The sequence below is a fragment of the Podarcis bocagei genome (assembly GCF_964188305.1).
Source record: "Podarcis bocagei genome assembly, chromosome: 6".
Classification (NCBI taxonomy): Eukaryota; Metazoa; Chordata; class Lepidosauria; order Squamata; family Lacertidae; genus Podarcis; species Podarcis bocagei.
Window position 1 is genome coordinate 43,498,312 of NC_138130.1, and position 16,008 is coordinate 43,514,319.

At 42.2% G+C, this 16,008-nt stretch overlaps 1 protein-coding gene and 1 long non-coding RNA gene across 6 annotated transcripts; one reads left to right on the forward strand and one right to left on the reverse strand.

Moving 5' to 3' along the window:
• Positions 1–730: 730 nt before the first annotated feature.
• On the reverse strand, positions 731–7,717 carry LOC308589911. Of its 2 annotated transcripts, none has more exons than XR_014009538.1 (4): positions 7,296–7,717; positions 5,160–5,312; positions 1,802–1,954; positions 731–1,485 (listed from the first exon to the last, which is right to left on the reverse strand). It is a non-coding gene; the product is annotated as an uncharacterized lncRNA (long non-coding RNA). The 2 variants fall into 2 exon arrangements; XR_014009539.1 differs by having other exon boundaries at positions 6,875–7,717.
• A 147-nt stretch (positions 7,718–7,864) lies between these two features.
• Positions 7,865–14,828, forward strand: PRDX4 (peroxiredoxin 4). Of its 4 annotated transcripts, none has more exons than XR_014009535.1 (8): positions 7,865–8,263; positions 10,297–10,414; positions 11,717–11,833; positions 12,181–12,303; positions 12,707–12,903; positions 13,188–13,222; positions 14,494–14,540; positions 14,716–14,828. XR_014009535.1 is itself a non-coding variant. In XM_081199471.1 (8 exons), the coding sequence occupies exons 1-8, from the start codon at positions 7,996–7,998 to the stop codon at positions 14,717–14,719; spliced, it is 843 nt and encodes a 280-aa protein (XP_081055597.1). In that variant the 5' UTR covers positions 7,866–7,995; the 3' UTR covers positions 14,720–14,828. The 4 variants fall into 4 exon arrangements, 3 of the variants coding, with proteins under 3 accessions (XP_081055598.1, XP_081055597.1, XP_081055596.1); XM_081199471.1 differs by having other exon boundaries at positions 7,866–8,263; positions 12,707–12,837; XM_081199472.1 differs by lacking the exon at positions 14,494–14,540.
• Positions 14,829–16,008: the final 1,180 nt, after the last annotated feature.

Here is a 16,008-nt window from a genome sequence, read left to right on the forward strand (position 1 = left end):
TGTTAGATTAGTGAAAATAGCATACAAAAAGCAATAAGAGGAAATTGCTTGCTTGTATATACAGTGGTACCTCAGGTTAAGTACTTAATTCGTTCTGGAGAACCATACTTAACCTGAAACTGTTCTTAACCTGAAGCACCACTTTAGCTAATGGGGCCTCCCGTTGCCGCCGCGCCGCCGGAGCACGATTTCTGTTCTCATCCTGAAGCAAAGTTCTTAACCTGAGGTACTATTTCTGGGTTAGTGGAGTCTGTAACCTGAAGTGGCTATAACCCGAGGTACCACTGTAAAGCTATTTTTCATACAAAAAATGAGTATGAGAAGAAATTTGCACTAAAATATGGATAAATTTTCATGAGAACTTTTAACAAATTGAAAATTGATTTGACAATGTGGAAAACTGCACTTAAGACCATTTGTACATGTTTTTTTTAACCATGAGTGGCAATGGCTCGCTGTCCAGAGTTTCAGGCAGGACTCTTTCCCACCTCTACCTGAAGATGCCTGGGAATGAACTTGGGCCTTCTGCATGCCAGGCCAAAGCTCTACCCCTGAGTTACAACCATTCCCTCATATACTGTATGAAAGGAGAACCTTTGGCCTTCCAGATGTTGCTAAACTACAACTCCTATCAGCTTCAGCAAGCATGGCCAAAAGGACCAAAAGTCCACACTCCCTGCTGTATGAGAAACACACACACACACACACACACACACACACACACACACCATTAAGAGTGCAGAAGTCATTCATTTATTTCATTTATTCATATAGCCATATCCTTCTTTTTACTCCAAATGGAGTCCCCAAAACAGGTTGTAAACAGAACAAAACAATAGCATCAATTTAAAACCACAAGTAATTTGTTTAAAAACAAAACTATATAAAAGGCATTTCTAAACAAGGCTGTTTCCCTGAAGGTTAGGAGGGAAGGGATGAACAAACCTCTTGAGGAAGATTCCAGACCTTAGGATCCACCACTGAGAAGACTTGTCCCCCATAACCAACAAGCACACCTCAGGCAGCATTGAGGTGTGGTCCAGAGTCTCCTCATAAGAGCTTAATAGATAGACAGAGCCATGTAGGAGCAACCAGACCTTTAAATGCAAATCATTTAGCTTTGCAATGGCTCCTTCTGTGTTTCTGAGCGGAATTCAAAGTACCACTTGTTGTCTTTAAACTTTAAAGACAACCAGTAGCACTTTGATTTGGGCTGAGAAACGCACCAGGACGCAAAGCAGATTAAATAGCAATGGAGTCAAATGCTCTAAATAACAACACACGCACCACATATCAACAGTCTGGCAGCGGCATTCTGAACCAGCTATAGTTTTCAGATCTTCAAAGGCAGCTCCACCTAGAGCATATTGTAACAGAACAACACAGTTGTTATGTGGTAGTTTGGATCCAGGCCATTATCTTCATGGGGTTTTTTTCTGCTGTGAAATCTGCCATCAAAGTATGAAAGTAGGAGAACACTGCCACCTATTGAAAAAATTAATAGCGATCTGGTTATTGAGGTATCTACATCTTTCCAAAAACAACTCTAACCCACTCCTAAGCCCAAGGGACTTTCAAATAGTTACACTGATCCTTGCTTATGTAACATATGTTATTTGACGTTCTAACCAATCACTGCATGTTCCTAGGTGTAAAGCAGGTGTCTAAGATTAAATAAGTCCCTGTTGTAAAATCCCACCGCTACCAGGAACTCACTTGGTGTCTTTAGGCAAGGTGTGCTCTCTTTGCTTATGCCCTGACCCTCTTCATATGCAAGACAGGAATAATAATATTGTCCTACCTCTTTGGTTTGTTGCAAGGTTTAGAAACAGGATAATATATGTGGAGTGCCTGCTTAGAAACTCAAAAGCATTGTGCAAATGCTATTATCTGAGATTTCCAAATGGAGTCAAGAGCATGTCCAATGCACACACAAGCCCACAGGTGGGCATTTCTTAAATGAAAGAGATATTTTCAGACACATGCATACACATGCATGTGCTATGAATTCAGTTCAGAATTATAAGACTCAGAGCTGATTTTGACAGATTAATTTGACAAGCATTGGGAAGTGGCAGTCAAATATTGGGAGGTCTGTTAAATCCACTCTGCAAAAACTATAGCTATAGATAGATTTTGTTGATGTTTGGTCGTGTCCGACTCTTCGTGACCCCATGGACCAGAGCACGCCAGGCACTCCTGTCTTCCACTGCCTCCTGCAGTTTGGTCAAACTTATGTTCGTAGCTTCGAGAACACCGTCCAACCATCTCGTCCTCTGTCATCCCCTTCTCCTTGTGCCCTCCATGTTTCCCAACTTCAGGGTCTTTTCCAAGGAGTCTTCTCTTCTCATGAGGTGGCCAAAGTATTGGAGCCTCAGCTTCAGGATCTGTCCTTCCAGTGAGCACTCAGGGCTGATTTCCTTCAGAATGGATAGGTTTGATCTTCTTGCAGTCCATGAGACTCTCAAGAGTCTCCTCCAGCACCAGAATTCAAAAGCATCCATTCTTCGGCGATCAGCCTTCTTTATGGATACACACAGACAAATGCCACACTGGCAGTTTAGCAAGGAATTGCCTTTTTTCCACTCCCCTTTTATGGAGAAACCAGATACTATTACTCCTAGATGTTTGCACTCTGAAGTTTCTATTTCCCCCACCAAACGTGATTTGTGGGGACTTTCCCTTCTTAATCTGATACTGCATTGTTTTACTTTGAACTGGTGTTCCATTTAAATAATTTTTTTAATTATGATTATATTTTTACCAATTTCTTCTCGTCATTTTTTTACTTTTCATTTTTATATAGTGAAATAGTACTCTTTTGCTTTATAAATTCAGAAAGAAAAAGTGCACTCTGGAAACAGTACAGTGGTACCTCGGGTTAAGTACTTAATTCGTTCTGGAGGTCCGTACTTAACCTGAAACTATTCTTAACCTGAAGCACCACTTTAGCTAATGGGGCCTCCTGCTGCTGCCGCGCCACCAGAGCACAATTTCTGTTCTCATCCTGAAGCAAAGTTCTTAACCCGAGGTAATATTTCTGGTTTAGCGGAGTCTGTAACCTGAAGCATATGCAACCTGAAGCGTATGTAACCTGAGGTACCACTGTAACTGATATTAATAGGCAATGAAGGTGACTGTTCCAGATGTAATTAACAGGCTATTCATCAGTAACCTAAAAGCCACACAGAACAGGAAGCAATAAAAGGGATAGGGAGCTTTTAATTAACATTGAAAAGAACCTTAACTGAAGAGGACAGACTTCTGAGTAAGCATTATAGAAGGATCTTAGCCATGGAGAAGGATCGCTTGATATGTGTGGAACCACTACTTCAATGCCATCTCCAACTGATTGCAGGAAACAATACCTCAGCAGTGCTAAAGAGATACACAGTGGTACCTCGCGTTAAGAACTTAATTCATTCTGGAGGTCTGTTCTTAACTTGAAACTGTTCTTAACCTGAAGCACCACTTTAGCTAATGGGGCCTCCTGCTGCCGCTGCACCGCCGGAGCACGATTTCTGTTCTCATCCTGAAGCAAAGTTCTTAACCCGAGGTAATATTTCTGGTTTAGCAGAGTCTGTAACCTGAAGCGTCTGTAACCCGAGGTACCACTGTATTATGGAACTGTGGTTTTAAAATAACTACTTAATGCTCATTTTCCCCCAAGGTGTATTGAACAGGTACATCATAAGTCTGATAAACTAAACACCTTTGTGAATCATATTCAGCTGAATCATAACCAGACTTATACTGTATAGAAAAGTACATTTACTTTCATCACCCAAAAGATGGAAAGCAGTCACCAGAACAAGAATGTCTAAGCAGATGATAATAACCTGTCACCATTGTTCAATCAGCCCATGTTTGCATTGGTTTAGCTAATTGATATTGCCAGAAGTTGCTTCCAGGCAGGACTGTAAAAGCAAAAGCTGCTCAGGAAGCCAAATCTTTATGTGTGCAGAATTCCTTTCTAGAGGCACTTTGCAGTCCCTGCACATGACTCTACCCACCAGTCTGTCTTAGTGAGAGCCAGAACATTTCACTTTTCCAATTAGTAATTTTCATCATGTTCATTCTACTGAGCATAACACCACTTTGGAACCACATTTCTTTTTATTCCCTGGTAGAAAATCCCCTCTCCCTCTGCTTTATAGATTTTCTCTCATATATGACAGCCAGTGCCATATATTTGTTGAAATGCCCTTTTCAGTTTGAGAAGATGAAAGGAGCTAGCTAGCAATTTCAGCAGAATATTGTTAAATATCAGTAAGTGCCTCCAAAAAGTGGCAATGAATGCCATGTTGCAGTCTGGATATTACATTTGGCATAATATTTTCCATACTGAAAAAAAAAAGATATTGGAAATGTTCCATTGTATATTGCACTTAAAACACACTTAAAATGTTGTTTTTGCATATATAACTGAGTCCTTTGTCTACACACATTAGGGAGATGCACATATGCAGGAGGAAAAGTGGTCAGGTCATTAGTTCAGTCACTGTGTACAAGGCAGATTACATATATATTATACTTGTACCAGAGGGAATTAGCAATCACAGTGTCAAGGAAGGTATATTACAAAAATGGAAGATTGATTGCTATGCAGTTTGTCAAAGAAACTGGCAGTATTTAAATTTGACCTTTGGATAGCGCTAAGAAGACCCTAATGCCAGTTACAGAGAGGAGAAGGCAATTACCACAAAACTGGCATGCACAGAGCTGTATTAGGTTAAAGAGGGAAGTTCAATGCAAATACTCCTATCTGTGGGCTTGGGGTACTGGGTTCTGAGACCAGAAAGGGGAACCATCTGTAAGACTTGGGTATTTGCTGCTTATGCCCACATCTGGTCAGGTGAAGTGATATGTCCTAGACAAAGTGACATACGCTGCTTTGTGTATAAGGAATGTAGGCACATTTGTTTGGGCGCAGACAAGCAATTGCCTTGCTTTGGTGTCCATCCTGCATCTATAAAGGCTGGGAAGCCTAGCAGGCCGCTTTGCTGCTAAGTCTACATCTTCTTTTAATAAAGCAGTAGAATTGGCCATTCTGATGTTTTTGACATCCTTCTTTGGTATCCCTGTACCCAACCCCTCCCCCGAGCCCTGCTTTGGGCCTGCAGTTCAGAACAGAGAGCAAGTGAAGTGAAAATTAATACCTTGACTGTTCCAAGATGGGAAAAGTGGAGAAGCTCTTCTTCAGAGCGTAGCAGTAAATCAGTAAGCTGTCTTTGTGTTAGGACACTGGGGGTTTCGCCATTCCTCACAAATCCTTGGCAATCAGACACTCTGGCTCTTAAAGATAGCTCTTGCTCTCAACAAACAACCACAGAAAAGGCAATGATAGGAGGCAAAGGATAGAATGAGCCCTCATAGGTTTCCTTGAGCCCAACATTGCATGAAACTGATCTTGCAATGAATTAATATTTGTTGCTCTTGAGCCTCAACAGAAGCCCTGAGTATAAAAATAACAGATGGAAAGGAAGGTAGAAGACACTGAGGACAGAGGTAACGAAAGGGAGCCAAAATGACTAGAACCGGAGCAATCTAAGCTAGGAAAGATACCATGAAAACTAATGTTTTGAATTTTGATTCTAAGCCACATAAGAATAGTTTAGCACATACAGTGGTACCTCAGGTTAAGTACTTAATTCGTTCTGGAGGTCCGTACTTAACCTGAAACTGTTCTTAACCTGAAGCACCACTTTAGCTAATGGGGCCTCCTGCTGTTGCTGCTGCGCCGCCGGAGCATGATTTCTGTTCTCATCCTGAAGCAAAGTTCTTAACCCGAGGTAAAATTTCTGGTTTAGCGGAGTCTGTAACCTGAAGCATATGTAACCTGAAGCGTATGTAACCCAAGGTACCACTGTACTTGAAAGCAAGTTGCACTGAAGCATTGAGACTTGCTTCCATGCCAACATGTTTAGTATCTAATGGATAATTTTATTTCATGCATGTGCATTTTAATTTGTTTTAATTTTGATATGGCAACCTTCCCTTTCAGTTAATGAACATATCACCATTATTTTCCTGCCTGAAATGTCACGTGCCTTCAGAAGGCATCTCTCCACATTCCTCTCCTAAATACCAGCCAGACTGCCCTATATGTGCCTGCAATACTGCTAGTTCCTTCATGGTTTCCTCCTACTCCCCTATTCTCCTGTGAAATTGACACAGTCAGGGAGAAATGATATCAGATTCACTTGTGCCTCTAGTTTCTTGGTTGATAAAAGTATTCCTGTGTGCAACTAGACTGGTGTGCTGTGCATACATAATTTTTGAAGTAGGAAAAAAACTGCCTGCTCTGCTGAGCAGTAACAGTAACAGCAGCAGAGAAGTGAGATGGACATGTGATGCTCTCACAGCCTCCATGAAAGTGCTAAGGTTTCCGCCTCAACATTGTTAGTTTCACAAGAGAGGGAAGAAGGGACATGGTAAAGGGAAATCTGCCTCTATAAAACTCACTTCCATAAAGAGGAAAACATTCCCAAATACATACACTGTAGTTCAATACAAGAAAAATGGTGGGTGGACTATAAATTGAGATTCAGATACATAACATGTTCACAAGTGGCATAATAGAATCATAGAATCATAGAGTTGGAAGAGACCACAAGGGCCATCGAGTCCAACCCCCTGCCAAGCAGGAAACACCATCAGAGCACTCCTGAAATATGGTTGTCAAGCCTCTGCTTAAAGACCTCCAAAGAAGGAGACTCCACCACACTCCTTGGCAGCAATAATGCAAGAAGCATGAAATGTGGCTATAAATGCCTTCCTGCACAGTCACTAATCACTTTAAAAATCAAATACTGTACAAGTACATTTAAAATTGCTTTTCTGTCTTTCACACAACATAAGGAAAAAGCAGCACCTCTACAACAGGGGTGGGTCACCTTTTCCAGATTCTGACCTCTCCCACCACCACCCCTCAGACCATTTTGGCAGGTGCACAGGGCCCACATAGCAACCAGCTGATGCCATTGAGTGAGGTGACAACTTCAAAAGGGCTTCCAGTCAGCAAAGTTGTATGTAGAGAAAAACTCTGTGTGCAGACACAGTTTGACTCCAAACTTCAGTTTGGTCTGCATGAGCTGCATTGGGCATGGCAGAACAGGATTGGCAGCAGTCGAAGTGCACACAGGAGTTGGTGGCTGCTGCTGCTTTTCACTGAATTCCCCTCTGCCCCTATTTTCCAATTGCAAAAAAGTGAAAACGTGTCCTTGATAATTCAGCACAGGGTTACCATGTCCTGGATTTCATTTATTGATAATAAATCACTTTTGATTTAGCACCTGTTTCTGGTCAAGTGAATTAGACACTTTGTTAATGAGAAGCTGGGTCTTTCATTGCTTTCCCTTTACGAGAATGCAAATAGGAGCTGCTGCTGTTGTCCTTGTTATGGTAACACGTTTCTATGCTTCCTTCATGGCCAGCGATTCAGTTCCAAAAAGGAGCAAGCAGCTGTGAATCAGATGCTCTTCAGACATCTGTGTCCTTTCCCAGAGAAAGTTTTGGGGATGCAGCTTTTCAGATTACTCTGGGGGGAAATGCCACACAAAGTGTAACAATTCAGCTGCTGATCGGAATGCGATGCTGTGGTTATGACACATCCGGTGTTGCACTGACACTCGAGTCACCTAAAGCAGGGAATGAGAACCCGTGTCCCTCCAGGCGCTGCTGGGATCCCCTCAGCCCCGGCCAGCATGCCCAACGGTCAGAGGCGCATCCTGGAGGGCGGCCAAGCTTCCTCCCGCGACGAGGCTGCATTCCCCCTCACAGACTAGGGCGCAGTCAGCGGGACATGCGCAACTGCGCCTCAGCGGAGCACAAGCGGGGAACAGCCGCGAGGGGAAGAGGGCGGGCGTGTCAGTGTCGGCCGTCGGGTCCCGCCCCCAGAAGCAGCCCGGGCTCCCGCGCCTGCCTCTTCCTCCCGCCGGGCCTCGGCGCTTCCATTCTCTTTCCTCCCTTCGCCGGGGGCCAGCGAGACGTGCCATGGAGCTGCCGCGCGCCGGGACACCCGCAGAATGCCAGGGGGCGGCGGGGAGCGCGAGGCGCCCGCGACGGTTGGCGACGCGGCCCTTGGCCGTTGGCGTGCTGCTGGTGCTGGCGGCGGTCATGACCGAGGAGGCGGCCACCGCCGAGGCTGCGCAGGGCTCGGGCGACGAGAAGTGCCACTACTACGCGGGGGGCCAAGTGTACCCGGGCGAGGCGTCGCGGGTGCCTGTCCGAGACCACTCGCTGCACCTCAGCAAGGCCAAGAGTAGGTGCCGGAGAGGCCCGGCGAGGCGAGGGAGGGAAGGAGCGAGCGGGAAGGCGGGAGGGAGAGAGACAAGAGGCGGCTGCCTCGTCGCCTCATCCTTGGCGCTGAGGGAGAAGGGGCGGCGGCCAGGAGGAGCCCCTCAGCCCAGCCTTTCCCCCTCCCTGCTCCCTCTGCTTTTTTTACTATTCGTTATTGTTCATCTCGACGTTGGCATTGTGCAAAGCAAAGCAAAACCCCGCACACCCACAGCCCCCGCTCCAGTTTTGTTCCCTTGCGGGGAAGAGAATTTACGGGGGTGGGGGAAACGCGGGTGCTGCTGAGACGCGCAGGACGTGCCGTGTTAGTTAGAGACGCTGCTGGGAAATTGGGGGGACGACGACGGGAAATGATGTCGCTGCCGCAACGTGGCTTCTTGTCGTTGTTGATCTCTTGCAGCAGAAAAGAGGGAGAGAGAGAGGCCTTCAAAGAAGAAAAGTGATTTATGGTGGAATAATTTGTTTCGCAGCACAACACGAAAGCTTATTCCGCAATAGGCAAAACAGAATCAAGTGGCCACAGGCCTCATCCGTGTTTCTTCTTAAGCTCGCCTTCGAAAAAGGAACAGCAGGTTAAAGCAAAAAAAAAAGTGCTCTCTGCCTGCAAATTGGGTAGAGTTTTGAAGGCTTCCCCCCACCCAGCGCAAATGGTAGCGTGAGAATGGGTTAAATTTAAAAGAAGCACCTCCCTCTTGTTTCAAATATTTACTTTCCTTGTCGGTGCACAGTTGATTAGAGGTGGTTTTATTTTGTAAGGACACGTCAGACAAAGGCTATTGCTTTGAAAGTGCAGAGAGGTTTTTAAAAGAAGTAGTTTAAGGCTGCAATCCTACACCTACTTACTTAGGAGTTAGCCCCATTGAACACAGTACTTCAGTGAGTAGCCATGTGTTTTACAGCATTCTGAAATGATAGGGTGGCATTCTGTACTACAGTACAATCAACTTAATATGCTGTTTTTCAAAAAGGTTTCACCTAAGTACCTCTTGGTAAGAAAACTGCAAGATTGAATAATCTGGTGGATTTCTTGTTTGTTTTTTAGACAATTTGCAAAGAAGACAAACTTGTCTATTTTTGTAAATAGTCATCATAAACTGATCTAGTAAGAAGGTGCTTTGCGTATATGTCTTTAGGTTCAATCCTAATTCATATACATACTGTACTTACATTTAATTCAGTAGGGCTTATGTCTGAGTAGATACAGAGAGAGTTTTGTTAATCAATGGACAGTGATTCTTTAGTTTTCATACTTGGGCTGCAGTTGGGCCCATTTTTTATATAGCTCAATTATGATTTTCATCAAGTATCTTCAGTGTCACCAAGCACTGATTACTATGATTTAGACTGCTGCCTTTCACAGTGCCATTGAAGATACTGTCGGATGCAATATATTTTGAATATCAGCTGCTGGGAATCAGAACAGGGAGGGTGCTTAGTCACTCTGGTCCCAATTGCAGACTTCCTATATGTGTCTGTCTGGCTACCACTAGAATAGGATGCTGAAGTAGCATCCTTTGGCCTGAATCCAGCTGGTTTCTTCTGATGATATCATACTCTAACCTTGTGAAGTGTGAGTTAACAAAAGTTTTGTAGAACCTCAAATCCCAATCTTCAGCACTGCACCTATCCCTTTAGCTGCCATTTCTTAGTGCACACCTTAGTACCAACATATTCCATTCACCCATCCTATGAATTTCCAAATTTGTGCTGACATAGTTCCAAACATTTGTGTTGCACACATCACCGGCAAATAAATAAATAAATAAAAATGTGTGCTATGGCATTAGTGTATGTTTGTTGGTACACCAGTTCTCAATAACTTACTGTAAGTCATAAGAACCACAACTGAAATAATTTTTCCAATATTTGAGTTCTTCCAGCATTGTTTCTTTAAAATGAACATTATATATTTTAATCTATTCAAAGAGAAATATTGCACTTATATCCCAGCACAATCAGGCAAAATGAATTAAAGTACAATGTATCCTTCATTTTTAGTTTCCGAACCAGCACCCTATTGGGAAGGAACAGCAGTCATCAATGGAGAGTTTAAAGAGCTGAAATTAACGGATTTCGAAGGAAAATACCTTGTTTTCTTCTTTTATCCACTTGACTTGTAAGCAAAACACATGATATATATGTATATTTTCACAATATAATGCTTGCTGATCATAGCAGTCTTTTCATTTTTAGGCCAAAAAAATTGCTTATTTAACAGGAATAAAGAATTAGAAAATATAAAATTATGAAAGTGGCTATGGAAATCCCACAAATTATAATCCTAAGTGTTTTCTCGGTTTGCTGGGGTAATATGTGTGAAATTCACAATGATCCATGGGTGGGGGCAGGGGGGCAGCTGCCCCCCATCAAGTAAATAAAAAAAAAATAACCTAACTAAGTGACCAATTGCATCGCAGATAACTCAGTTCTGCCCCATCCCCAACATAATTCCTGCCTCCCCTTTCCCCCCCCCTCCTGGCTACTCCCATGCAGTGGTCATCAATCCTTCTAATTCTGAACTTGTGTGGTCTGATTTTTTTGGAGTAGGACAACAGGACAGGGCCTCCTAGAGATATGGTAGTAGTCTCTATGCAAGCTGTTAGTTTGTAAAAGGGATAACAGCCCAGCAAGGACTCATGCTCAGGGCCCTTACTCTCCAGAAATGTCCCACTATACATAGCAGAGCCCTGTAGCACTATGTAGCAAGCAAAAGCAAGCTCACCCAGTGGTGTGGAGCAGCAATGCCACTTTGCTGGCCACAGGGCTACTGCTGTTTACCAAGAGCAGTGAAATGGTGGGGAGGTTGATGTGGTACAGGAACACTGGTAGGAGTGCTGGATGGCTGCACCAGTGTGCCCCATCACACCAATCTTCCTGCTACTTCGTCCCTCCTCCTGGTAATTGGCATCCATCCCACTGCCATATATAGTTGATTGATTTTTGAAGTGAAGGACAAATAAGATAGTTTTCTATTAAACATAATAATGTTGAACTTGACTGCTGCTTTCAGACTGGAAATAGAATTTTTTGTCTAGTAGTTCACTCAAAATATTTGCTGTAGCACCATATAAGTATTTAGGATGTCACATATCAACAGCTATGCGGACACATCACATAATATGTTGTTATTCTGGCACTGCAAAATGGTTGAACAGAATACACTGCCAAAAATGTTTAGAATAGGATGCTAGAGTTTTAGAAGTTGTAATGGAGTAAAACTTGTTTTCCTACATGCATCCTTGAATCAGTGACCAATGAAGGCTATAAATGGGCAGGCATAAATAAAAGAAAATAATAAATAAATAGCTGGGAAATTGAGTGCTTTGCAGAAAGCAGTTCATTTCTGTTTTAGTGATTGGTTATAAGTAGGGATCTGTTCTTTTTAGAAATTTACGTTTTGGTCTCTCTTTAAATTTAGCACATTTGTATGTCCAACGGAGATCATTGCCTTTAGTGACAGAATTGAAGAATTCAGAGCAATAGGTGCTGAAGTGGTTGCTTGCTCAGTAGACTCGCAGTTCACTCATTTAGCATGGTAAGTCCTTTTTCCCTTTCATTTACACAACTTACTATTAGCTGTTACATTTTCTGTACAAAGCAGAAATCTTGATTGGAAACTTGGGACTGTTAAGTAACTGCAGCCATCCCATGAGTATAGCTGCCCGGTTACAGGCCTGTCAATGGCAGGAAGCATGTGTTGTCAGGAAACTTCCATTTGTGGAGAAGTGTACACAGGAGAGGGTGAGGGAGATGCAAAGACTAGATCAGGTCCATTAAATTCACCACCTATCATGTAGAGTAGATACTGTGAATGATACTAAGTTGACAGTGCAGGTATGGAATAGTTCTCACTGAAGTATTTGGTGATCTTCATTGCTATAGGATTAATACAGCTCGGAAGCAAGGAGGATTGGGACCAATAAAGATACCACTTCTTTCAGATTTGACACACCAGATCTCAAAAGATTATGGAGTTTACCTAGAGGATCAAGGACATGCTCTTAGGTATAATGTTAACTATTCCATTTCCTTCTCTGTCTGCTACTCAAATAGTTATAGATTATTGTCATATTTTTCCTACATGATGCTGTATCAAAATTCTGTTACATTCAACAAAAATCTGTGTTTAAAAAAGTTGCAAGATCATAATTGCTAATTTTACAACAGCAGTCTATTGGAGAGAAAAACTTGACTAGAACAAGAGCACATTTCTTAAAATCTCGGTTAGCAATTAGTTATTTCAGTGGATCTATGACGTGCATAGTTAGATCCCATAGTGAAATAAAATGTATTGCTTTCGGTGAAGAGTTGATACAGGTGTTTCGCAGACAGGTGTAATATATATATGCACAGAATGAGGTTATTGATATTTGTCTTGCCAATTTCTCTTATATTTATGTTTCCACAGAGGCCTGTTCATTATTGATGGCAAGAAAAATCTTCGACAAATCACAATGAATGATCTTCCTGTTGGCAGATCTGTAGATGAGACTCTTCGTCTAGTACAAGCATTCCAGTATACTGACGAACATGGAGAAGGTATTTCCTGCAGGGTTAAACATTCAGTTGCCTACACAGAAAAGAAAGATTTCTTCTAGATAGCAAGTAAGAAAGCTGAGACTGTTAGATATTTTGACAAATTACTGTTGGTCTTAACATTTCTAGCAGCCTTCAATACTATGATGCCTGGTTCCTGGTATTAGTTGTAAAACTAATTGAAAAGTTCTCAGTCTATGATTAAATCCTACTTCATTCAGCTACCTCATCATATATAGATTTGCAGTTGCAGAAAATGAATTATTTCTTTCATGTTCCACAGAATAAAAGGAATAGGAAGGCAGGGTTATTTTTAACCATGAGCTTAATGTCTCCTTTCCTTGTTTCCTTAGTTTGCCCTGCTGGTTGGAGACCAGGCAGTGAAACAGTAAGTTGGTGTTTATAAATATAATTGGAACATACCGGTAGTTTTTCCTTGAATGCTCCATTTGAAATTTTTTTATCTTATGTCATGTGGGGAATGTTATCAGCAGGCCAAAAGCAATGCATGGGCAATTTGAATGCCATTTGAAACTTTGCCTTTTACTTCTTCATCTTATCTCTATCAGCTTTTCCAGCATGCTTTTCTTGCTAAGATTTTACACAGTGAAGGAAAAATCAAGACGAATTATTTCCTTAAGGTGCTTGCATGTTAGATAACTGCTACATGAATAGCATTATAGTTGTGCAAAAACCTGCTCCAGAACTCTATAGCATTTCAGTAAGATACAAAAAATCACAAGTACTAGTAATTTTGCACTCTTAACTTATAACAGTATGCTCGTTGGTCAATAGATTTCCCAGTCTCTGAATACATCCACTTAGGCTACAGTCTTATGCACATTTAACTTGGAATAAGTCCCCTTAAATTCAATTGGAGTTAATTTTGAGTGTGTATGCACAGGGCTGCAGTCTTTATAAACATTTTGTATAAGTATTTGCCATTTATTTCTACATTATGGACTTTCAGAATAAAGAAACATCAAAGTTAAGGATATTAATCTGAGTTTTTTGGCCAGTGACTTGACAAGTGCAGCAATGGAATAACATGTGGTTTATTACAAGTGCAATTGTAGACAGGTCACAAAAGAACACTGCATGCGTTCTCTAGACAGTTCTACATCCCTACAGTAGTTTGTTTTATCCTGACATGTTACTGAAGGACACCGATGATTCCGATCTTCCCCCTTATGATTTTGGGTACAATCCGAAGAGCATTAGGTGCACCTTGGTACCAGAAAAATCCATGGTGCTTATCAGTGCAATCCTATGTTCACATTATGATTGGGGTGTATGTGTCACCATATCCAGGAAGAACACAGTCAGAAAATAGAAAATACAAAATACAAAATCCATACAATCAAGAAGCATTATCAAAGATCATGGACACATTCCAGACAAGCAAAAACACTTGTTAGAGAGCAGGGCCAGTGAGAGGAGAGGGAAAGATAAGATGCATGGAGGGCCAGGGCTACCCACCCTTGCTTTACCATATCTGAACTGATGTAACTGTAGTTCTTACCAGGAAATGTGTGTGTTGAGCAGCAGCAGGAGAGGTAGGGCACATGAGTCGGTAGGGTACTCTGTATCATCAAACTATTGTGACATGAAAACAGGAATACACTAATAGCTGTAGCCATGCCTTCTGCATGTGTCTAGATCAAACCTGAAGATGCTATGAGAATGTGGTGGCCAAGAGAAGATTTGTAAGTACCGTTGGGTATTTGAGTACCTGTGTTATCTTGGGGAACTCATTGGAGGATGGATGTGTCTAATATACATCCAATCATCAGCACAGGACTTAGTTCACTTTATACAGCAGATATATAACAAACATTAGACTATTTTGGTTTTGATTGCGACTTTTTTCTCCTTATCCAGATAATTCCAGATCCTGCAGGAAAACTGAAGTATTTTGGTAAAGTGAACTGACTGCTTTCTTCTACAATTCACAGCTAAGAATCTGCCAATAAAAGTTCCACTAATTTTGATAATTGCTTGTGTGTTGCTTCTTGGTAGAATTGTACCAGTGTTTCGTTCAGTGTGTATAAGGCTTCTTGTTCTACTAAAGTAGAATAATAGCATTAAGCAGTGCTAAAATATTACCATGTAAAATTACTTTCATTGTTGGAAGTCTCATGCTGCTAGTCACACTAATAACTATTTCTAACCCAACTATATGCATGTTTATGCTGAAGTAAGCATTGTGTTCCATAGAATTTAGTAAGTGTGCAAATTAATCTCACACACCGAAACCAAGGGGACGGGGACACACACACACACACACACACACACACACACACACACACAAGCTGATTGATCAACCCTGCTTTGTACAGGGAAAGCAGCTGCCTCCCTGCCTGACATCACAGGAAGGTAGGTGGGTATGGTTTGTGGAAAACAGCCTTGCAGGGCAAGCGGGAAGCCCACAGGCTGGAGGTTGCCCACTCCAATATATTGATTACATAATTCAGACTTCCCATAGTCTATGATTATTTTGAAAACGCAGAGTCAAAACAAATGAGTGCAAGATGGGCATGAGAAGAAGGTAATCATTGTTCATTTGTGCTGCCATCTGCTTATATTCTTGCAAAGGGTATAGGACTAGATGGAACTCATTTCCAAATTAAGCCTAAACTTCAATTATTGAATCGCAATCTATGCACACAATGTTTTTGAGAGACAGTAGACAGGAAATGTGAAAAAGCCAGTGCTTTTTTTCTTTAAAAAATGTTTAGGGGTACTCTCATTTTTCTACTCATATTGAAATACTGCCCCTCAATGAGGCCAAACTTAAGATTCACAAATTGTTTAGGAATATGCATCTGTAATGTGTATGGGTTGCTCGTGCATAAGTTGCCGCCTCTCCAGGCTTTGTTGCCTTGCTAAACCTTTCAGTCTGGGCAGCCCTTCACTTCGTGGCTGCCTCAGTCGCTAGCAGAATCCGTCAGTGGGCGTTTCTTAAATCTTTTCCAACATAAAAGTTGTTTGACACCCAGTCTCCTCCTACTCTCTCTGCGCGGAAGTCTTCTGCGCAGGGTGGGCGTGGGTAGCGGAGGACCCGTGCTCTCCCCGCTGGTGTCCGGTGAAGAGCCCTGGAGCCCTCTCGCCGATTCCCCCATCAGCCCCTCTATATCCCTGGTGTTGCACTGATTTGCTTCACCATCTGCGGAG